Source organism: Microcaecilia unicolor, chromosome 2 (genome assembly GCF_901765095.1).
Source record: "Microcaecilia unicolor chromosome 2, aMicUni1.1, whole genome shotgun sequence".
NCBI lineage: Eukaryota > Metazoa > Chordata > Amphibia > Gymnophiona > Siphonopidae > Microcaecilia > Microcaecilia unicolor.
Window position 1 is genome coordinate 272,355,155 of NC_044032.1, and position 25,467 is coordinate 272,380,621.

Here is a 25,467-nt window from a genome sequence, read left to right on the forward strand (position 1 = left end):
CTTGATTTTTATAGATATTAGTTTCCTTAAATTGATGCTGTCATCTCTCCTGATGTAGGCTTGATTGTCACTTATGTTATTAGATATTAGACTAATTCCTTGGTGTATTTCTTTTGAATAGCCATTCTTGCATTTTCTGCTTCTTTTTTTTTTTTTTTTAATTCTGAAAAATTTCAATTAAAAAAAAAAGGCTTCAATTCTATCATTGCTTTCTTTCTGTTACGTTACCAGCAGTTTCATCCATAAGGCAATGCTCTGTAAGTCACCAACAGTCTACTTAATAGTCAAATGTGACTATGAATAAAATAGATTTTCATACATTTGGTCTGAGAGGGATATTGGTTGGCATGTTTTGGTTATGTTGAAGTCTAGATATGTTCAAGCTAGGGATCACTGAGGGCTTCTTTTACAAAGCCACGCTGCTGATTCTTGGTGCAGCAAATGAGAAAGCCCATTCAATTCCTATGGGCTTCCTTTAATTTGCCACGCAGCTCTGTAAAAGAAGCCAAGAACGACTAAAATGTCTCACTTCATCAAGCTGCTTCCTAAACATGAAATGTTGAGCTGTACACAGACAAATACACTGACCTTGGCAGCAAAAGACGTAGCATCACAGATGTCAGTTCTTTTTATTTTTCCATATTTAGAACCTTACTACATTCTACAACTTAAGACAATTCAGTCTTTATTTTCTATTCACACATTAAATTATATTTTCTCTGAAGAAAAAAATAGATTATTAACTTTAAGGTAACAGTTTGATGCTAATCTTCATCTGTAAAAATGTCAAAATAAGTTGAAAAAAAATACAATAGACAATATCCATGAAACAAAATTGACACTGTATTTTGTCAGAGAAATTACAGGCAGATCCGCTCAACACTAATAATTCATAGTGGAGCTTATACACAGAACACAATGATAGGACTACAGATTCTGTCTTTACTTGTAGTAAGTGTTATGAGAAAAGTAACAACGAACACAAAATAGTGATGGCTTCCCAGTAAAAGTGGTAAAGGCAAAACAGTAACAGCAACTTGAGAGAGTTTAAAATAAATACAGTCAACCTTTACTTGAATGGAGGTGAAGAAAAAGCCTCTTGGTACTGCCCATAAAATAAAACCGGGCAGACTAAATAGATCTTTATAGTCCAATCTACCATTATAACCTGTATTTATATGTGAATTTAGACCAAATTCCATTGAGTTTATATTTCAGAATTAAATTTTTCCTTTCACATTCTTTAATGGTTTGTGGCATCTAAAAATAAGGATACCACTAACCATTTCCATAAGTAAATGGATATTTAGTTTGAATATATCCATATCGTTGATATTTACTTACTTACAGCATCTGATACACCACCTATAAATTACAAGGTCAAAAATAAGGGCTTCAATGAGAAACAAATAATTTATATCAAGCTATACAAATTCACACTGTGAACATATATATGGTACATCACAAACAGCCCCCTAGATGCCTCAAAAAAGACTCTAAAAGAGGCATCAAAAATAATTTAACGATTTAGCATGTTAAAGAGAAAAACATCTTACTGTGAAAATTGCCCTATTGTTATAGTCATGGAACAAACTAGAAGGTAACTGTCAACCTGTTTTCAGCACGGAGTTTTTCATGCACAGAGAATATCATTCGCTGTGAATATTTTTTTTGTTGTTAGGGGGGTGGGGGAGTGTACTTTTAATAGCTTTAAAAAAAAAAAGAAAAGATATAAAGGTTACACCAAATATATGTTTAAAATTTATTTAGAAACCAGTAAAGGAAAAGTGGTTGTCTTTGAAGTTCAAGTGTAAAGGCATCAGATTCTCTTTAAAGCAGTGCTCCTCAAACTTTTATCCAATATGACCCAATTTTTAATACTTAAGTTAATGTGACCTCAGATGATGAAAACAAAAAGAATGTCTATTCCCTTCCTCTCTAATTCACTTTCTTTTCCCACTACTTGTAACCAAAGTACAGTAGCACCAGTCAGCACAGGGCCTTGTGTGTAAGTGTGTGCTCACAGATCCCAGTACTCTGTAGGTTTCCAGTCTAACTGGAAGCCAACATGGGAGGGGGCCACAGGGCTACTGAACTTTTAACTCACCGGTCAAATCCTGATTGTCACTACTGGGCATAGGTCACAGGGGAGGTCCACAGAGAAAAAGAGCAGCTCTTATTATTATGACCCCCATCTACTGAAGTTGTGACCCCCCCCCCCTTTTGGGGTCTTGAACACCAGTTTGGGAAACACTGTCTTAAAGGCTTCAGGATTTTGGTACCCGTGTGATATGCATATAGGTGTCTGTCAATTCATTAAATACAGCAGAGGTAATCATCCACTGTGCCATGAAATCAATCTGTTTATGTAATCCACATAGCTTTTTTTTTTTTAATGCCACAAGTGACTTCACAGAAAAAGGGGACTGAATGAGAAATTCCATATAAAATTCAAATGAAACGTAAACAAACCTGCCATTACAACCTTCAAAACAAATATATGCATTTATATTTAAAAGAGTTAAGAGGAAATAACTTAAGGGCTTATTTTTTTCCCATCACCAGCTTTCATTAGGGCTTTGATAGCCCGGGCTCTCATTTCAAGCTCCAGAAGCTCCAGCTGCTGTGCTGATGGCTGAATATCTTCTGGAGGAGGAGTAGGAACGGTAGGGGCAGACTTGGGCTCCTCTGGACTGGGGTCTGCCAATCCCAGTATCTCATTCACACTTTTATCAATGTCCATTTGCAGGTCATCACCCTGTCCAGTTTTGCTTTTGACTGCAGTTTCAGACATATCTTGGATTCCCTCTTCATGTTCTATGCCTTCTATATCGCTATCGAAAGCATCTGCATTTATGCTGAGAGCATCACTATCTTCTCCCTTAACTTGAGCAGAAAATGTACAATTATTAAGCAGAAGAAAAAATTACAATTCAAAGTCAGAACAGCAAAATTCCTCAAACAGTATAGTTATATGGAAAGTAGTGTTGTCACCCCACCCATGGTAACTCAAAAAGGTTGATACAGTGATGGCTTTGTCCCACTCCATGCATAGAGTTCTAGCCTTATTTTTCTTAGCAAAATCTCCTTACATGGGACAAAACCAAGATTCAGTCAGCCTGTTTAGGTTGACCTAGGTAAGCTTTCTAGAGGGTTGTCACCTATCTTATTGCTTCCCAGTGAATGTACACAGTAATACAGACATCAGTAAAAATAAGAGTGTAAAATACCCTTGTTCTTCACCTCAATTTTCAACTGGAATCATATTTTGTCTTTTTTTTGTTTAAGCTTTTTTAATGAGAAACACGAAAAAAACCTCCTTTCATTTATACAGATCTAAATAATTGTCATACTGCTTTCCATAAAGTTTTTTTACATTGAAATAATTTGCATAGAAAATTGGTTCATCATTTGGAATAAACATGACATTCAAGTATCCAACTAAACTCCAAAAAGATTATTCCACCTGCCCTCCTTTATGCTCTCTCCCCTTACAATCAAATAACTTGACTAATGAAAGATTTTACAATAAATTTAAACCTCAGTAAACCAAAGAAGCTGTGAAATGTTTGAGAAACTATGGAGTATGTATCTCATTTTTTGTCAATGTAACTTTGGTTGATATGGTCTAGGCAGATGCCTAGCCTATGCCCCAGATAGTTGGACAAGAGAGGTGCACACTATTATTCATTGGTTGGAACAAGAGCCAGGACTAGGATTACCTAGGAGGCTGGGCAAGCTTTGCAGCACACAATGATGGAGAGCACAACAGTTCTTTTGCTGAAACCAGAACCTTTACTATCCTTCAATTTGATGAGGGTATAGCTTCAACCTTTTCAACCAACTATATACTGTGGATTTACTCCTCTCCTCCAGTAATACAAAAATGTATATAGATACTCTATTTCTCCTTGTTACTCAAACCTACTCATCACTTGGCTTGCACAGTTCACTTGATGGTATAATTAAGCAGCTGTTAACTTATCAAAATTCAATTTGTTGGTAAACCTTTACAGGCTCCTTGGTATCTAGGGGATAACATCCTTACTGTACAGCCACAATGTATCAGATGTTAAACAGTTCTTTCCTTCTCATGCCTGCTATGGTTAGAAGTTGCAGGATGCCTGGATGTCACAGCAGTTACTCTGAATGAATTCTCTCCCCTTTTTCCCTGGGCTAAACAGGGGTGGGAAGGTTCCCATGCATCCCCTCTAAAACAAGCCAGCAACCAGGTTTCGGATCTGTTACTCGTCCCTTGGTGCTTGAATCCTTGTTCCTTTAGAAACTGCCTTTAGTGCCAACTTGTGGGAGTATAGAAGGCTGATTCTACATTCAGGATTACTGCATCAGGCTGGTCAGGAGGGATTCTCTTTCTTGGCATTGGTCAAAAGTGAGAGACAGAACCCAAGACAAATTTTGTAGGCATAAAGTGAGTTTATAACACATAGGGGGAGGTTACTGCTGCCACGAGACCCTTCCCCAAAATTCTCATAAATTCTACTACCCTTTCTTCAGTTTCCAGATGCTTTTACACTATTCCCCTAAGTTCACTACCTCTCTGGAAACTTCCAGTGAGGTCATCTGATTTCCCAACAGATGCCAGAAAACAGCAAGTTCACTGAAAGGCTACAACAGAAGCTGGCTCCAAGCTATCTGCTGAAGGATAGAGGCCTACAGATGAGTGCTGAAATAAAATGTAGGCAGCCTTTTCCTACTGGCTGTCAGGGCTGCATAGGCCAGCAATGGAAGCACTAACTTTTAATGATCTGATGAATTGTACACAGTATGGAGAATTCAAGACAGCACAAACTGCTCTTGAAATTCTCATGATGTTACATCAGTAACTTTTCATGGGATGGTATAGATGAGATCATATTACATATAATATTTATGACAAGATAAACAGAATATATATGTTTAAATTTATTTCTTGATATACAACTCTTCAAACAAGTCAGAGTGGTTTACAATAATAATCATAAAATCAATCAAAAATTAAAAAAGAAAATAACTACAATGCTCAAATAAGACAGAGAAAGAATAGGAGGCAAATACAGGAGTAAGGAAATAGGAGAGAGTAGGAATGGGATAAGAGGCAAATCTGTCCTCACTGAGCCCACTACTGTATGGTGCCCACCAGGCAAGGGAAAGCCAATGAGAAGATACGTCTTCAACATAGCCTTAAAGTTTGTGGATAATTCAGTACAAAGGCAGAAAGGGAGTGTGTTCCATACAGTGGGGGAAAGGTAAAAAGGACACTATTTCAGGTTGATGCAAACTGGGATCAGAATAATGAAGGGATTGAAAGGCGGTATTCCATTACAGAGCAAAGTGGTCTAGTGGGAATGTTGAGCGATATGGTTTAAGCAAGACAGGGCGGAAGCTTTGGTAAGAATGTGTTGAATCCTGTAGGGACTAGAAAATGTTACTATAGTATACCCTGATCTATTTTACAAATTAAAATACCATTGGGTTTTATATTATAATAAAGCTTCTGAATTCCAAACAGAATGTCTAAATACACTCAAAAAGCACAACTTTAAATTCTTAAGAAATACATCTAAGAGGTACGTTTACTAAGATACATTAGCATTTTTAACGCACCTTTACAGTTAAGGTGCATTAAATACTAACGTACCGTACCCATGCATTCCTATGGGTGCATTAGCATTTAACGTGCGGCAGCCATATAGCGCGCCCTTAGTCTTATATGTCCCTTCCCTCACAAAAGAACAATAGTAGCAGAAACAGTCACCATATAAACAAAGTTTACAAATTATTTTTAGCTCCTTAATTTTCCATTCAATCCTCAAAATGACTATTCAAATTGGTGTCTACTTCCATAGCAGTATTTTCCTAAAAGGTTGTGGAAAATTGCCAAAGCTACAATTGAGTGAGTGACTCAGAACTATTCTGTTCCCAGAAGTAGCTGTCAGACAAGAATTCCTTGGCTCACTCAATCATGCCCTCCAAGGGCACCAAATCTCTCTTTTGGAGTCAAAAGAACTTCCAAATATTCTACATTCTGAGAAGTAAAAACTGCTTCTCCTGAAATCTATTAAGTTATCCTAGTTATTCCAGCACCTGAGGAAAATATCTGAATGTATCCAAACAACTCTCCTGCTCTGACTTGCCCTGCATTACCAGTTGATAGAATAAGGAAGGAGCCAGAATCTCTCCTAAGACCACTGCTTGCATTCCATTAGATCAAGAGGAAAGCCTAAAGCTGTTGGAAACCCTAAAAAGCACATATAAGAACCATTTAACAGTAATCTCTGAAAGGAACATATGGACTCAAAATCCAGGTTTGGGTTTTAGCCAACAATATATATGTACATTTTTGGAGGATACCGAAACCGTAGCACTGCCCCCCAAGCCCATTTCCCTTGACAGAATGCCCCCCCCCAGCCACTTACCAGCTCCGCCCTCCCCCCCAAGCCTACCTTCTAGAAGCCCTGATGACCTTGTAGCCTCTTTGGGGCAGGAGCATCCCAAGTTGCTCCTGCCCCCCCCCCCCCCCCCCCCCCCGCTGACTGCATTGTTAAAATGTCAGCTGCGACTTCCTGCATCAGCCTCACCATTTTGGAATAGGGAATGGCATGAGTATTGGTTTGAACAGATTTTAGATCTGACAATAATAGGAAGGCTTTTAACCTATGGTTGTTTTGGATCAAGCACTAGAAAAAAAAAAAAAAAAAAAAAAAAAGATGTGCAGGTTGGAGGCACTTCCCTTCCCTTTATAAAAAGGTTCACATGCAGAAAGTATAGTGGGGAATATATATGGTGTTTTATATTACCCCCAAATCAAACACAAAGGTATAGACACAAAAAGGGATTGAATTAGCATAACTTTAGAAATTATGAGCAAAGTGTCAATTATAAAGGTTTGAACCCCAGTTACTGTACATTTGCATGTCCTATATAATAATTCTCACCACCAACGTTCTAATGTGGGACTGCCTGTGTCCGTGGCTCCTGGAGTTGCTGAGCTAGGCTCTGTAGCCAGGATGACGTCACTGACAGCTGATTCCCAGGCAGGGGGAGGAGTAGGGAAACACGGGGAGCAAGTGGCAGGGAGCGGCACATCAAAAAACTACAAGCGCGGCACCACAGAACCCCCCCTCGGCACATCACCCAAGCCCCCCCCTCGGGCACATCAACCCTCTCACCACCCACAGCTGCCACTGGTAACACTGTCCGGCCGCTGCTGCTTCTCCTGTTGAGCAGCAGCGGCCACTACAAAAAGAAAAAAAAAAAAAAGCCATAAATGTTTTTAAACCCAGCCCAAATCATTCGCAAATGCCCGAGTCTTAAAACGCAGTCTCTGCAGCCACTCCTCCTCTCACCTTCACATCACTGCCCCTGGAGTAAGACCCTGTAGGAGCGCAGCGACATGACAGGCGAGAGGAGGAGCGGCTGCAGAGACTGCGTTTTAAGACTCGGGCATTTGCAAATGATTTGGGCTGGGTTTAAAAACATTTATCGCTTTTTTTCTTTTTGTAGTGGCCGCTGCTGCTCAACAGGAGAAGCAGCAGCGGCCGGACAGTGTTACCAGTGGCAGCTGTGGGTGGTGAGGGGGTTGATGCGCCGGGGAGAGGGGAGGGTCGCTGGACATGGATGGCTGGGGGGGGGGGCAGGGGAGAGGGAGGTGGGGAGGGGGTCCTGAGATCAGAAAGGTGGGGGGTGGGGAGGGGGCCCACACTCACTCACTGTCTCTCACATGCACTCTCTCTGACACACTCCATCTCTCTGTCACACACACACAGTCTCTCACACACACACTGTCTCTCACACAAACACACACACGCTGTCTGTCTCTAATTCTCTCTGACACACACACTCCATCTCTTACACATACTCTCTCTCAAACATACACACTCCGAGGAAAACCTTGCTAGTGCCTGTTTCATTTGCGTCAGAAGCGGGCCTTTTTTTACTAGTATTTCATAAATATTCAGGACTCAATCACCTTTAACAAAAACAAAATGGAAAGAAAGAAGGAAAGAAAGGAACGTACATCTCCCATTCACTCAGCTCAAGAAATTTGAACAAGGGGTAACAAAATCCCTTATAAATACGTTTCCTATTAATATTTTAATTTCTTAAGAAAGCTATTTCAAAGTTTGCAGTCACAATGCTCAGTTCTTTTTGATCCAAACTAGAGGTGAACAATTGGGTATGCACTCTCAATTTAGACTTTTTTTTTTTATTTGTATGTTTTTTGTTTTTTTTTAATAAAGATGACCTAGTTCTGAATGTTCTAAGTAAATGGTCAGTAGCCATGATAAACACCTGACAGGTACTGCTGATCACAAGTTTCAAACTTATGTTAATTTAACACCTTTGTATGCCTGATATTTTGTTTCGGTGTACCTGAAAATCTACATGTGTTCTAGATTCATGCTGAGAATGAGATCACAGCTCAATCCTTCCAGTTGAGATTCAAAATGCAGACCACTTTAAAACTTAACATCTGAAGTGGTCTAATGTCCTGAGCTACTGGATAGTCATAAAAAAAGAGGCAATGAAGCAATCACCTGCAGCAGACATCAATTCTCTGCAGTATTACTGGAAGAAGATAGAAAAAAGGGTCTGTGTGAAATGTGGCACTTCTCAGGTCACAATCCAAAGGTCACTAAATAGAATACAACACAAAGTAAGAGAAGCCTTCATCAAAAGGCCATTGGGATATCTGACCTGCTCTTACAGTTGATGCTGTGACAGCAGAATTCCTGCTCTCTTAATTTTGAAGTCTACAAATGAAAAGCACTATCAAAAAAGTTTCAAAAAGTTCAGCCAAAAGCTTGAACAGAAAAAAGAACTACTTTATACTTTCCAATTTCCATTGAAACAAATCATTTTTTTTCCACAATCCATCAACTAAACTTTTAAAATCTATGTCATCACATAGTTGATTCTCATGTTTGGCGTATGCACAACTGTATTCAGTTATCCCCTACTAAACAAACAGAAAAAACAAGAAAAGAAACGAAAAGAGCAAATACCAAATCCACTGACAAGCAGGAACAATCATCAGCATCATAGGTTTAAGATACAAAATTACTGGTCTGATTTCAGGAGGGGGCACCTTTTTAAAGACTAAAAAAATGAAGTGATAAAACTGATCAAAACACAAATAGACTGCAGCTCACTGATTTGGGGGAAGGACGGGGAAAACTGTTCACATCAAATCGAACATTCCTATCCTTCCCCCTCAAATTTCTCAAAATAGATTCTCTGAAACTGGCCCACTCTATTAACAGACCATGAAACAGATCATGGTGCCCTCATCCTTATCTTTAGGAGATCTCCTTTCCTAAGTCCCATCTGCATGCCTATTGAGTCATTTCTCTTTAACAGGTTAACCAATAAGGATAAAAACTGATTGTTGCCCTCCTACAATTAAGCAAACAAGACAGCTCCTTCAGATGCCATTATGATGCTTCAGTGTGACTATTCGTGTTAAGGCTTCCAACTCCGAATGAGGATGCATCCTAGGTGGCCTTCTCCATAGAAATGTCATCAGCCCACGCCTCCAGGGGTCATGTGCTTTTTGTGGCTACAAAAATGGGCTTGCAGCCATAGAAAGTTTAATAGGCACGGCTCTAGATCTTAAATTGCAGCTGAGTAATTTGTATAGTCACAAACAGCAACAACCCAAAGAAGAAAAAACCTCCGCAGATACACACAGTGGAGATGGCAAAGAATGGAAGCATGATAACAACTTTATTAACTGTCCCAACACTGCCAAGTTTTGGCACACTGCCTGCGTTCAGGGGAACTATAAGATAATAAAGAAAGGCTATAAATATGACAATAAGCTAAATAAACACATGTAAAAATAAACATAAAAAAGACAAGTAAAATTACAAGTTACAATTCCATAAACATATTGACAAAAATGATGTCACAGCTAAAGTTATATCATAAAATTTTATAACCAAACAAAAAAGGTGCAAAAAAGAATGGATAAAATGAAATGGAGCCAAATGTACAAAATGAAGATATTACCTTTCTAAGATACGATTCCAAAGTATCAAAAGAAGCACAATGAAACTTCAGGAATGGATTGACATCACAATGATGTGAGAGAAGCCTGATACGGTCCGTTTTCAACACAGCACCTGCATCAGGGTTCTAAATAAACACACCTTATGTATGTGTATCCTTCCATACCTCTAAGTAGAGAAGACTTTGCTGAAACTCAAGACCGCGGAACCACGATCCTGATTGCACCCTTCTGGCCTCGTGAGATTTGGTTCCCTCTTCTTCTGGAGTAGTCCTCTGAGGAAACGTGGAGATTGAAGTGTTTTCCAACACTTATCACTCAGAACGAGGGGTCGCTTCTGCATCCCAACCTCCGGTCTCTGGCTCTCACAGCCTGGAGGTTGAGACCTTAGAATTTGCCTCCTTGAGTCTTTCAGGGGTGTCTCCCGAATCTTACTTGCTTCTAGGAAAGATTCCACAAAGAGGTGTTACTCTTTTAAATGGAGGAGGTTTGTTGTCTGGTGTGACAGCAAGGCCCTAGATCCTCTCTCTTGTCCTACACAGACCCTGCTTGAATACCTTCTATACTTGTCAGAGTGTGGTCTCAAGTCCAACTCTGTAAGGGTTCACCTCAGTGCAATTAATGCTTACCATCGGTGTGTAGAGGGTAAGCCTATCTCTGGACAGCCATTAGTTGCTCGCTTCATGAGAGGTTTGCTTTTGTCAAAGCCCCCTGTCAAACCTCCACCAGTGTCAAGGGATCTCAACGTCGTTCTCACCCAACTGATGAAAGCATAGGCGGTCGGTGGCCCAACTGTTTGGGGAGGCTAAAGGGGGCGGAGCTTACCTCCATAATTGTCTGACAACACAGAAAAAAAAAAGTAAAAATAATAGTCACAATTAATACCTTTTATTAAATTTAAATATTAGATATGTATCATATGTCAAAGAATAAAGTGGTTGCTCAAAGAATATACTAACCACAATTGCTCGACTGCAAAACACTATGCACAACATTGTGCAAAAACACACTCAGAACCTTACTGTACCATAAATATTACACTGGGCAAATCCCAATACACCACCCATACGGAAAATGCAGACCGTCAACAATATGAAACAAGGGATCATGATATCACAATTCTCATGTAGAGCCATTGAACATCCTTTTAGGGTGGATAGTGTTCACAATGAGCTCCTTTTATTAACGACCATATGTAGATCCTTCAAGAGGTAGTGTGTCATGATTTAGGCTCTAAAACCCTTTCTGAGGTTTTGGTGCCACCTCAGTGGCACCACACAGGCCAATACACAATCTCTCCACCGCAAAACACTATACACAAACAGGCCAATACACAATCTCTCCACCGCAAAACACTATACACAAACTTGTGCAAAAACACACTCATAACCTTACCAAACCATAACAGCACTAATTCCAAGGACAGGATGAGCTACAACCTTATGCGTGGAAAGGCAGCACTGTAATTACACCGGGCTCTAAAACACCTAGTGAAACAACCTAGTGAAACAAAAAAAAAACAAAACAAAAAGAGCTGCAAATACTACTCGCTAGCAGAATACTGCACCTTGATCACACATGAAATACACGACACAACAGATATGAAGGCAAAATACTGAACTGGAAAGTTACCTCAAGAAGTCGGACTCAGCAAGCAGCAATACTAGAAAAATTGAAACTTACATGCAAAATATCACAGATGCACATTTCCAAAAGCTGACATATTCCAATTAATAAATTCTGAATAAAAAAATGTTTTCTACCTTTGCTGTCTGAGCATTTAGTTTTTCTATTAGTGTCTTCTGTTTTATGCAGTATCTTCTTTCCATTTGATATTTTTTCTCTCACCATGTCCTTTTCAAGATCTTATTTCCATTTTGTTTCTTCATGACGCCCAACTCCTTTCTTTTCCTTTCTCTCCTCTCCTATATCTGTCTCTGACACTGATCTTTGTTTCTCATCTATGTTTTTATCTCTCCTCCAGTCATCAGTCTCCCTCCACTTACCTCTCTAGTCCTCCCATTTTCATGTCTCTCATTCTTTGTCAGCCTCCTATTCCCTTGTCTTTCAGCTACTTTTTAGTTGCCCATTTCCACTCTTTGTGATCATCCTCTTCCTAGACTCATCTACATTCATCTGCCTCTCATCCCTTCACCAACCAGTTTCTTCCTCATCACTCATCCTCTCTCCACCTTCAGTTCCTGACTTACATCACACCCCTTATCTACACTCCTACCCCACTTTTACTTCCCCATTTCTAACCTCTCACACCTCCATCAATAACTTCTCTTACCCCCTTAATAGCCCTCTGCCTCTTTCTTTTCATCCCTGTGTAATCTGAGGTTTAAAAAAAAAAAAAAAAAAAGAGGGAAAAAACTTACTGTCCTTCTGATGGCTGCAATGTTTTTGAAGGATGGCTAGCAAGAGAGAGAACCCTGGGAGCACAACTGGCTTTGAGGGTTGCTCTGTAGCTGTGTGGTTGAGGTGGAAGCCAGCAGAAGACTGTCAGTATCAGCAGAAGAGAAGGTAGTGAAGGCAACAGCCACAAACCAGCGACGTCAATCAAGAAAAAGGCATTACAGGCTCGCCTCCAGCTTCTCCCTTCACACAGTGTCCCGCCCTCGCTGAAACAGGAAATGCATCATCGGAGAAGGCGGGACACTGTGTGAAGGGAGAAGCTGGAGCCGGAGGCGAGCCTGTAGTGCCTTTTTCTTGATTGACGTCGCTGGGAAGTAAAAGGTTAAAGCACGCGCGCGGAGGGGGGTGTAAGGGAGGAGGAGGGCGGGATGCCGATCGGGAAGCCGGCGACTCGCGAGAGTGGGAAGGAAGGAGGCGGAGGGAGAGCTATCTGGCGAAAGTGCTGCCGCTGCATTTGTGAAGGCAGCAGCCAAAGGAAGTCCACGATAGGGCTGGGGAGGCTTAGCCTCCCCAAGCCTCTTATACGGGGCGCCTATGGATGAAAACTTCTTTTGAGCCACTGAATTCCTGCCATCTGAAGTACTTGACCTGGAAGGTCATTTTTTTGGTGGCTGTTACATCAGCTCGTAGGGTCAGTGAGCTTCAGGCCTTAGTAGTGGATGCACCTTATACTAATTTTCATCACAACAGAGTAGTCCTATGCAAGCACCCTAAGTTCCTGCCAAAGGTGGTGTTGGAGTTTCATCTGAATCAGTCCATTGTCTTGCCAACATTTTTTCCCTGATCTCATGCCCACCCTGGTGAGAGCAGCTTGCACACCTTGGACTGCAAGAGAGCACTGGCCTTTTACGTGGAGCGGATAAAGCCCTTCAGACAGTCCACCCAGTTTGTTTCTTTTGATCCCAACAGGAGGGGAGTCGCCATCGGAAAATGCAATCTCCAATTGGATAGCAGATTGCATTTCCTTCACTTATGCCCAAGCTGGGCTGACTCTGGAGGGCCATGTAACAGCTCATAATGTTAAAGCCATGACCGTGTCGGTAGCTCACTTAAAGTCGGCCTCCATTGAAGAGATTTGCAAAGCTGCGATGTGGTCATCAGTCCACACCCGACGCGACAGTCAGTGATGCAGAATCTGTTTGGGGTTTAGAATCCAACTCCACCCCCCTAGGCCCGTTTTTATTCTGTTCTAGGCTGCACTCTCAGCTAGTTGTATATAGTTTAAGATTAACCTATGTTATGTCCTCACTGTTGCGAGGCCCAATTGACCAATGTTCGTTGTTTTGAGTGAGCCTGGATGCTAGGGATACCCCACGTGTGAAAATAAGAAATGGTACATATTTTTTGTGTTGCAAGAAGTCTTATAGTTCTTTTAAACTGTTTTTTTTTTTTTTTTAAATAACCACTAGGGGCCCATTTTACCAAACTGAGGTAAAAGGGGCCTTCCGGTAGCATCGGTGCATGAATTCGCAGTGTGCCAAGGCCCCCTTTTACACCAGGTAAAAGGCTTGGCCATGTGGTAAGTTAAATACTTGCCGAGCGGCCATTTCTTAGGAGAGCCCTTACTGCCATGCATTTAAGAGGCAGTAAGGGTTCCCATGCTAATCCAGCGGTAACTGGGCAGCCCATGGTGCTGCCCAATACTAATAAGAACTAGTGAACAGCCAAAAAAAAACCCAAAGGGTAAAATAGATTTCAATTAATGGGTATAGCCCTCAGAGACCAAGGATAAACAGAGGTCTGACCTGCCAGACTCAAATATCTACATGAGATGGTAGTGTCTGCGGTCCTATCTCATTCATGGGGCTGTTATATACCCATAATACTTTGCTTGTATACAAAAATCATTATTTATGATCATTCTTTTTTGTTGAATATTGCGATCTTAATAAACAACAGCAAAAACTTCAAAAACAACACTTAGCTTTCACTGAAGTTACACAAGATTCTGGGCCTGTTAAGAACGGGTCGCTGCGTTTTTGCATGGTCAAGTGAAACCCCATTTAACATTTACACTGGGCAAAACCTGAAAAAGCCTGTAAGAAGGCGAAACGATATGGGCCCCGTTGTTGATTCTGTTGATTCTACCAGAGGGGTTACTGTGTAACTTCAGTGAAAGCTAAGTGTTGTTTTTGAAGTTTTTGCTGTTGTTTATTAAGATCGCAATATTCAACAAAAAAGAATGATCATAAATAAAGCGAATGCTACATACCTGTAGAAGGTATTCTCCGAGGACAGCAGGCTGATTGTTCTCACTGATGGGTGACGTCCACGGCAGCCCCCTCCAATCGGAATCTTCACTAGCAAAGGCCTTTGCTAGTCCTCGCGCGCCCATGCGCACCGCGCATGTGCGGCCGTCTTCCCGCCCGAACCGGCTCGTGTTTGTCAGTCCAGTATGTAGCAAGACAAATACAAGGGAAGACACAACTCCAAAGGGGAGGCGGGCGGGTTTGTGAGAACAATCAGCCTGCTGTCCTCAGAGAATACCTTCTACAGGTATGTAGCATTCGCTTTCTCCGAGGACAAGCAGGCTGCTTGTTCTCACTGATGGGGTATCCCTAGCCCCCAGGCTCACTCAAAACAACAACCATGGTCAATAGGGCCTCGCAACGGCGAGGACATAACTGAGATTGACCTAAAAAATTTACCAACTAACTGAGAGTGCAGCCTGGAACAGAACAAACAGGGCCCTCGGGGGGTGGAGTTGGATCCTAAAGCCCAAACAGGTTCTGAAGAACTGACTGCCCGAACCGACTGTCGCGTCGGGTATCCTGCTGCAGGCAGTAATGAGATGTGAATGTGTGGACAGATGACCACGTCGCAGCTTTGCAAATCTCTTCAATGGTGGCTGACTTCAAGTGGGCTACCGACGCAGCCATGACTCTAACATTATGAGCCGTGACATGACCCTCAAGAGCCAGCCCAGCCTGGGCGTAAGTGAAGGAAATGCAATCTGCTAGCCAATTGGATATGGTGCGTTTCCCCACAGCCACTCCCCTCCTATTGGGATCAAAAGAAACAAACAATTGGGTGGACTGTCTGTTGGGCTGTGTCCGCTCCAAATAGAAGGCCAATGCTCTCTTGCAGTCCAATGTGTGCAGCTGACGTTCAGCAGGGCAGGAATGAGGACGGGGAAAGAATGTTGGCAAGACAATTGACTGGTTCAGATGGAACTCAGACACAACCTTCGGCAGAAACTTAGGGTGAGTGCGGAGGACTACTCTGTTATGATGAAATTTGGTGTAAGGGGCCTGGGCTACCAGGGCCTGAAGCTCACTGACTCTACGAGCTGAAGTAACTGCCACCAAGAAAATGACCTTCCAGGTCAAGTACTTCAGATGGCAGGAATTCAGTGGCTCAAAAGGAGGTTCATCAGCTGGGTGAGAACGACATTGAGATCCCATGACACTGTAGGAGGCTTGACAGGGGGCTTTGACAAAAGCAAACCTCTCATGAAGCGAACAACTAAAGGCTGTCCTGAGATCGGCTTACCTTCCACACGGTAATGGTATGCACTGATTGCACTAAGGTGAACCCTTACAGAGTTGGTCTTGAGACCAGACTCAGACAAGTGCAGAAGGTATTCAAGCAGGGTCTGTGTAGGACAGGAGCGAGGATCTAGGGCCTTGCTGTCACACCAGACGGCAAACCTCCTCCATAGAAAGAAGTAACTCCTCTTAGTGGAATCTTTCCTGGAAGCAAGCAAGATGCGGGAGACACCCTCTGACAGGCCCAAAGAGGCAAAGTCTACGCTCTCAACATCCAGGCTATGAGAGCCAGGGACCGGAGACTGGGATGCAGAAGCGCCCCTTCGTCCTGTGTGATGAGGGTCGGAAAACACTCCAATCTCCACGGTTCTTCGGAGGACAACTCCAGAAGAAGAGGGAACCAGATCTGACGCGGCCAAAAAGGAGCAATCAGAATCATGGTGCCTCGGTCTTGCTTGAGTTTCAACAAAGTCTTCCCCACCAGAGGTATGGGAGGATAAGCATACAGCAGACCCTCCCCCCAGTCCAGGAGGAAGGCATCCGATGCCAGTCTGCCGTGGGCCTGAAGCCTGGAACAGAACTGAGGGACTTTGTGGTTGGCTCGAGATGCGAAGAGATCCACCAAGAGGGTGCCCCACACCTGGAAGATCTGTCGCACTACACGAGAATTGAGCGACCACTCATGAGGTTGCATAATCCTGCTCAACCTGTCGGCCAGACTGTTGTTTACGCCTGCCAGATATGTGGCTTGTAGCACCATGCCGTGACGGCGAGCCCAGAGCCACATGCTGACGGCTTCCTGACACAGGGGGCGAGATCCGGTGCCCCCCTGCTTGTTGACGTAATACATGGCAACCTGGCTGTCTGTCTGAATTTGGATAATTTGGTGGGACAGCCGATCTCTGAAAGCCTTCAGAGCGTTCCAGATCGCTCGTAACTCCAGAAGATTGATCTGCAGATCGTGTTCCTGGAGGGACCAGCTTCCTTGGGTGTGAAGCCCATCGACATGAGCTCCCCATCCCAGGAGAGACGCATCCGTGGTCAGCACTTTTTGTGGCTGAGGAATTTGGAAAGGACGTCCCAGAGTCAAATTGGACCAAATCGTCCACCAATACAGGGATTTGAGAAAACTCGTGGACAGGTGGATCACGTCTTCTAGATCCCCAGCAGCCTGAAACCACTGGGAAGCTAGGGTTCATTGAGCAGATCTCATGTGAAGGCGGGCCATGGGAGTCACATGAACTGTGGAGGCCATGTGGCCCAGCAATCTCAACATCTGCCGAGCTGTGATCTGCTGGGACGCTCACACCCGCGAGACGAGGGACAACAAGTTGTTGGCTCTCATCTCTGGGAGATAGGCGCGGGCCGTCCGGGAATCCAGCAGAGCTCCTATGAATTCGAGTTTCTGCACTGGGAGAAGGTGGGACTTTGGATAATTTATCACAAACCCCAGTAGCTCCAGAAGGCGAATAGTCATCTGCATGGACTGCAGGGCTCCTGCCTCGGATGTGTTCTTCACCAGCCAATCGTCGAGATATGGGAACACGTGCACCCCCAGCCTGCGAAGTGCCGCTGCTACCACAGCCAGGCACTTTGTGAACACCCTGGGTGCAGAGGCGAGCCCAAAGGGTAGCACACAGTACTGGAAGTGACGTGTGCCCAGCTGAAATCGCAGATACTGTCTGTGAGCTGGCAGTATCGGGATGTGTGTGTAGGCATCCTTCAAGTCCAGAGAGCATAGCCAATCGTTTTGCTGAATCATGGGTAGGAGGGTGCCCAGGGAAAGCATCCTGAACTTTTCTCTGACCAGATATTTGTTCAGGGCCCTTAGGTCTAGGATGGGACGCATCCCCCCTGTTTTCTTTTCCACAAGGAAGTACCTGGAATAGAATCCCAGCCCTTCTTGCCCGGATGGCACGGGCTCGACCGCATTGGCGCTGAGAAGGGCGGAGAGTTCCTCTGCAAGTACCTGCTTGTGCTGGAAGCTGTAAGACTGAGCTCCCGGTGGACAATTTGGAGGTTTTGAGGCCAAATTGAGGGCGTATCCTTGCCGGACTATTTGGAGAACCCACTGATCGGAGGTTATGAGAGGCCACCTTTGGTGAAAAACTTTCAACCTCCCTCCGACCGGGAGGTCGCCCGGCACTGACACTTTGATGTCGGCTATGCTCTGCTGGAGCCAGTCAAAAGCTCATCCTTTGCTTTTGCTGGGGAGCCGAGGGGCCTGGCTGAGTCACACGCTGCTGACGACAGCGAGCGCGCTGGGGCTTAGCCTGGGCCGCAGGCTGTCGAGAAGGAGGATTGTACCTACGCTTACCAGAAGAGTAGGGAACAGTCTTCCTTCCCCCAAAAAATCTTCTACCTGTAGAGGTAGAGGCTGAAGGCTGCCGGCGGGAGAACTTGTCGAATGCGGTGTCCCGCTGGTGGAGGTGCTCTACCACCTGTTCGACTTTCTCTCCAAAAATATTATCCGCACGGCAAGGCGAGTCCGCAATCCGCTGCTGGATTCTATTCTCCAGGTCGGAGGCACGCAGCCATGAGAGTCTGCGCATCACCACACCTTGAGCAGCGGCCCTGGACGCAACATCAAAGGTGTCATACACCCCTCTGGCCAGGAATTTTCTGCACGCCTTCAGCTGCCTGACCACCTCCTGAAACGGCTTGGCTTGCTCAGGGGGGAGCGCATCAACCAAGCCCGCCAACTGCCGCACATTATTCCGCATGTGTATGCTCGTGTAGAGCTGGTAAGACTGAATTTTGGCCAGGAGCATAGAAGAATGGTAGGCCTTCCTCCCAAAGGAGTCCAAGGTTCTAGAGTCCTTGCCCGGGGGCGCCGAAGCATGCTCCCTAGAACTCTTGGCCTTCTTTAGGGCCAAATCCACAACTCCAGAGTCGTGAGGCAACTGAGTGCGCATCAGCTCTGGGTCCCCATGGATCCGGTACTGGGACTCGATCTTCTTGGGAATGTGGGGATTAGTTAGAGGCTTGGTCCAGTTCGCCAGCAATGTCTTTTTTAGGACATGGTGCATGGGTACTGTGGACGCTTCCTTAGGTGGAGAAGGATAGTCCAGGAGCTCAAACATTTCAGCCCTGGGCTCGTCCTCCACAACCACCGGGAAGGGGATGGCCGTAGACATCTCCCGGACAAAGGAAGCGAAAGACAGACTCTCGGGAGGAGAAAGCTGTCTTTCAGGAGAGGGAGTGGGATCAGAAGGAAGACCCTCAGACTCCTCGTCAGAGAAATATCTGATGTCTCCTTCGTCTTCCCACGAGGCCTCACCATCGGTGTCAGACACAAGTTCACGGACCTGCAACCGTGCCCGACTCGACTCTGTGGAGCCACGTCCACGATGGGGGCGTCGAGAGGTAGACTTCCTCGCCCGCATCGGCGAAGCTCCCTCCGCCGACGTAGTCGAGGAGCCTTCCTGGGAGGCGGTGGCAGCCGGTACCGCACGCGGCACCGACGCCGGCGACCTCACCTCGGGCGATGGACCAGCCGGCGCCTCGCTCGACGGTACCGGTGGCGCAAGCACCGACGGTACCGGAGGGGTAGGGCGCAACAGCTCCCCCAGAATCTCTGGGAGAACGGCCCGGAGGCTCTCGTTTAGAGCGGCTGCAGAGAAAGGCATGGAGGTCGATGCAGGCGTCGACGTCAGAACCTGTTCCGAGCGTGGAGGCTGTTCCGGGCTGTCCAGAGTGGAGCGCATCGACACCTCCTGGACAGAGGGTGAGCGGTCCTCTCGGTGCCGATGCTTGCTGGGTGCCGCCCTCAGCGACCCAGAGCTCTCGGTGCCGACACGGGAAAGGGACCGGTGACGATGCTTCTTCGACTTCTTGGACCGAAGCATGTCACCGGAGCTTCCCGGCACCGACGAGGAGGACGTAGAATCCAGCCGTCGCTTCCTCGGGGCCGAGGCCGAAGGAGGTCGGTCTCGGGCGGGCTGTACCGCAGGAGCCCTCAGGGTAGGGGGAGACCCACCCGAAGGCTCACCGCCACCAGCAGGGGAATGGACAGCCCTCACCTGCACTCCAGATGAAGCACCACCGTCCGACGACATCAGCAGACGAGGTCCCGGTACCACCGACGTCGATGCAGAGGGCCGATGCCTCGATGCACTGGCGGCCGAGGATGAAGGTCTGGACGCTGAAGACGTCGATGCACTCGATACCCCCGGTGCTGATGCCGACGAAGCGCCCGAGAACAAAACGTTCCACTGGGCCAATCTCGCTACCCGAGTCCGTCTCTGTAAAAGGGAGCACAGACTACAGGCCTGCGGGCGGTGCTCAGGCCCCAAGCACTGAAGACACGACGCGTGCCTGTCAGTGAGCGAGATGATCCGGGCGCACTGGGTGCACTTCTTGAAGCCGCTGGAAGACTTCGATGTCATGGGCGGAAAAATCACGCCGGCGAAATCAAAAGACGAAATGGCGGAAGAGCACCAGAAAAACAAGGGGAAGAAAACTTCGACCCAAGGCCTAAAAGCGGCCTACCCCGACGACGAAAGAAAACTTATCGGGGCGAAAAAACTTGAAATATGGGGGGGAAAAGAGACCGAAGAGTCTCCTTCCACACACAGAATGGATTTCTTTTTTTTTTTAACAAGCGAAGAGGACGCGCGAGGTCGACTTTGCGGGGCACGACACGGCGAAAACACGACCGTACCGAGCGCGGACAAAAGAAGACTGACGAACACGAGCCGGTTCGGGCGGGAAGACGGCCGCACATGCGCGGTGCGCATGGGCGCGCGAGGACTAGCAAAGGCCTTTGCTAGTGAAGATTCCGATTGGAGGGGGGCTGCCGTGGACGTCACCCATCAGTGAGAACAAGCAGCCTGCTTGTCCTCGAAGAATGATTTTTGTATACAAGCAAAGTATTATGGGTATATAACAGCCCCATGAATGAGATAGGACCGCAGACACTACCATCTGGCAGGTCAGACCTCGGTTTATCCTTGGTCTCCGAGGGCTATACCCATTAATTGAAATCTATTTTACCCTTTGGGTTTTTTTTGGCTGTTCACTAGTTCTTATTGGTATTAGATTACGGAAGTAGGGGGAACAGCCCATACTGTTTCTTTGCATTTAGCTGCCCAATTACTACCAGGTAAGCCCCCAGCACTAAAAAAAATAAAATATTTTTAAACACCAGAAATGGCATGCAGTGGGGCAGGAACTACTGATGGGTTCCTGCAGTAGCCTGGTAGTAGTGCCGAACTGATGCACAGCAAGCCCACAGTAGGCTTGCCGTGCCTTTGTAAGAGAGCCCCTATATGATTTATAATACTTTTCTCATTCATGAGTAAGTTAGTCTTAATAATGAGATTGATTTTTTTTTTCAATATTTTAATTTACATTTTTTTTATGGTATTTGGTTCTGTTTGCTTTTGTATAATCATTCCTATAGGTGGAATCTGTCTTTAATAGTTTTTTAAATAATGATTGATCTACCTCTTAAGTCTGCTATAAGACTTCTCATAACTGAATAATCAATACCATATTTATATCATCATTTGTATTGTTTCACTTACTTATATATCTTTGAACTGTAGGTGGAATCCGTCTTAAATAGTGTTTAAGTAAATAGAGGTCCTTTTACTAAGGTGCGCTGAAGAATGGCCTGCGGTAGTGTAGGCACATATTTTGGGCGCACGCAGCTCCATTTTTTAGTGCACCTGCAAAAAAACGCCCTTATTATTTTTGCCAAAAATGGGCGTACAGCAAAATAAAAATTGGCACGCGTCCATTTTGGGTCTGAGACCTTACTGCCAGCAATTGACTAAGCAGTAAGGTCTCATGTGTTAACCGGGCGGTAATGACCTATGTGCATCAAATGCCACTTGGTGCGCATAGCACATGCCCCAGAAAATAAAAATTATTTTTCAGACGCACGTGTTGTACGCGTGCCAAAAATTAAATTACCGCAACAGTCACGCAGTAGCAGGGTGGTAACTCCAAACTGGCGCATGTTGGGCATGCACAGACACTTTCGATGTATAGCATGGTCAAATATAACTGTTTCAATAAAGTTTGTTTGCATCTGGGTCCTTTGCCAGATTCTTTAAAATTCTTGGCATGTGAGTTATGTTTAAAAAAAAAAACCATGATAATAAAAAGTTTGTGTGACATACAAGATCTGCGGATTTCACATCATTTTGTCAAAACAGTTTGGCATTTCACAATCGGGTAAGGTTCTTTACATTTATAAATGTACAATAGTAATCTTGATATGTTTGCATTTTTTATGAAAGATATTTATGTTTTTAGAAATAACTTTCAGCATTACACATGTTTCACCATCAGGTAAGGTATCTTTTATACATTTATTTATTTTTGAATCCATTAAACTTTTAGAATAAGGGCCATGTGAGCTCTTACCGCTAAGTCAATGGCTAGCAGTAAGAGCTCAAGCCGTAAACAGGTGTGTGCTAGTTTTAAATTCTTTTTCAGGCCCATTTCCTGGACCATTAAAAAATGGCCTTTTCCCAGCTGTGGTATAAAGTGGCCCAGTGGCTTTATAAAAGGACCCCATAATGCAGTGATTATAGCTTGCAAAAGCAACAGAATATGGGGTTCACAATCAAAAATTATGTTCAACTTATTAGAAGCACACCCCTAAAATCTGCACACCTAGCTGTGCGCGGCTTGTCTGAGCGTATGCTAAAACTGTAGTGCTCCTAAATTTTAAATGAAGTAAAAAAAAAAAACAAATCACAAAGGAAGAAAATTTTAAATAATAAAATACAAATCAGAGCCAAAGTTAAATCCCCCCCCCCCTTTTTTTTTTGTTGTCAACACCACTGGCTACTGCTCATATGAACACAGGATAAAAGAATGGAGAAATGAGACACCAAACCATTCTTATTTCTATCAGACTATAAATTTAATGCAAAGTGCCCCGTTTACTAAGCGTGTTAGCGTCTTTAATGCATTAACCATTTACATGTGTTAACCGTGTACGCGCCTACAATATCCCTATAGACACCTACATGGTTAGCGCGCGCGCTAATTGCAGGCACGTCAAAAACTCTAAAGTGCCTTTTAAACAGGGCCCTAAAACTTTAAAGGTAAATCAATGTAGAAAAAAAACCTCTAAAAGAGTTTCAAAATAAGTTATCACAGCAAGGGCAACACTATGTGGTGAAACAAACAAAAAGTTACACTTAAAAGGGGGCTGCAAATAGTAGCATAAATAATGCATAAGAGACAGGCAGAAGCATAACAAACTGCTCACAAGAAAACTATCCCAGCATGTGTTTTTTTTGTTGTTGTTGTTTTTTGTGGTTTTTTTTTAAGGAAACCACAACCCTTTAGAAAATAGCAGAGTCCTGGAAGATGCTGCTCATGAGAACAAAATGGAAGTAGACTGTTGCACATGCTCAAGTTCAATTTTAAAAGAAAATGGCATGAAAACAGTTCAGAAGAATTGAAAAGTATAAAATTGGCAGAACAAGACCACTGTGCAGCACACCAAAAACACAATAGCACAAAACTGTGTGACTATATAAGAAATGAAATAAGGGTAGAAGTCACATATAAGCAGTATATAACATCCCAAAACTTTAAAAATAAGTCACAAGTCTTATTTTGCTAACACTATCACGATATCAACTACTCTGATTCAAGGAAATAGAAAATGGAATGTAAAAAAATATGAGCATAGAAAAGCATAATGTAGATACCATAAAAAGAAAAGAAGAGGGAAAAGGGAAGAGAGAAAGCAAAGGTGAATGGAAGGGAAAGAAAAGAGGAAAAAAGAGGGAAAGGGAGAGTGACAGGAAGGAGGGAGTGAAAAGGGAGAAGGAATAGGAAAAGAGGGGAAGAATGGAGGAAGAAGGAAAAGATGAGGGGAAAGGGGGAAAGAAAAAGGAAGGAAAAAAGTAAGAAAAGAAGAAAGGATGTGAATCTTAATAGTAATAGGCCAATATCTCCCACCTCTTCGTCTCATTTTGATTGTCTTGATAATGTAAAACCTTAACATCTCAAAGGTATGACCTTTTTCTAGACAATGTTCCATAAGTGATGCTGATCTTACAGTTCTATTAACACAACTCTTGTGTTCAATCATCCTAATTTTCACTTTTCTCTTTGTATTGACAACATATAAGCAGCTGCAAGGACAGATAATGTAAATGACATTAGTAGTATTACAATCGGAATATGATTGATATAAAACTTCTGTTTAGTCAGCAAATATTCAAACACCATAACAGACAAGGAATTTGGACACCCCTTGCAATAACCACCACTATTTCTGAAGCCTTTCTACTGACAATTCAGAAGAAGTGATGACACCAACCTTTCTTTTAGATTCCTGTCCCTAGAATAAGCTACAGTGACCCTTTTATTTCTAAAGCATTCATTCCCTTCTAATATGTGCCATTACTTCTATTAATCTTCTGAATCATTTACTAAATGAGAGAATCCTAATGTGCATACAGTGCCAGTATTTTTCTCCTTTTTTTGGCTCTCTGAGGGGTCCTTTTACAAAGCCGCAGTATTGTTTTTAGCTCACAGTACAAACCTGCTGGCAGTAAATGCCAAGACACCCATTACATTCCTGTGGGTGTCTCAGTGTTTACCGCCAGCTGATTTCTACCGCGAGCCAAAAACTCTACCTCACCTTATCAAAAGCCCCCCTGAGACTGCTTCAACAAGCTCTCGCTCTGTGGCAACCATCATAGGTATATTTACTAGGATGTCCTCTTCTTCTGAATCTATCCATCAAATCCTCAATCTGGTGTTCATATTCATTGACATCAGTGCAGAATCTATGCTGTCTCAAAAATTGAGACTATCAGGCTTATTTTCAAAACAGAAGGGCGCCCATCTTTCGATACAAATTGGAAGATGGGCATCCTTCTCCCAGGGTCGCCCAAATCGGCATAATGGAAAGCAGATTTTGGGTGTCCTCAACTGCTTTCCATCGGAGGGACGACCAACGTTCACGGGGACGTGTCGGAAGCATAGCGAAGGCGGGACTGGGGCGTGCTTAACACATGGGCGTCCTTGGCCGATAATGGAAAAAAGAAAGGCGTCCCTGACAAGCACTTGGCCGACTTTACTTGATCCATTTTTTCTTGCGACCAAGCCTCTAAAAGGTGCCTGAACTGACCAGATGACCACCAGAGGGAATCAGGGATGACCTCCCCTTACTCCCCTAGTGGTCACTAACCCCCTCCCACCCTAAAAAAAACAAAAAAAAAACTTTTAATATATTTTGCCAGCCTCAAATATCATACCCAGCTCCCTGACAGCAGTATGAAGGTCCCTGGAGCAGTTTTAGTGGGTGCAGTGAACTTCAGGCAGGCAGACCCAGGCCCAACCCCCCCCCCCACCTGTTACACGTGGTGGTAAATGTAAGCCATTCAAAACCCACCAGAAACCCACTGTACCCACATGTACGTGCCCCCCTTCATCCCTATGGGCTATGGTAGTGGTGTACAGTTGTGGGGAGTGGGTTTTGGCACCTGGGAGCAATTTATGAAGTCCACTGCTGTGCCCCCTAGGGTGCCTGGTTGGTATCCTGGCATGTCAGTTGGACCAGTGCACTAC

General features: G+C 44.1%; 1 protein-coding gene across 1 annotated transcript in view; it reads right to left on the bottom strand.

Annotated features, from left to right (window-relative positions):
• Positions 1 to 821: 821 nt before the first annotated feature.
• CAAP1 (caspase activity and apoptosis inhibitor 1) overlaps positions 822 to 25,467 on the bottom strand; it is a 92,112-nt gene continuing 67,466 nt past the window's right edge. Inside the window, exon 7 of the mRNA XM_030194171.1 lies at positions 822 to 2,886. Coding sequence (XP_030050031.1) covers positions 2,537 to 2,886 — 350 coding nt within the window. The 3' untranslated portion in view covers positions 822 to 2,536. The remainder of the gene's footprint in view (positions 2,887 to 25,467) is intronic.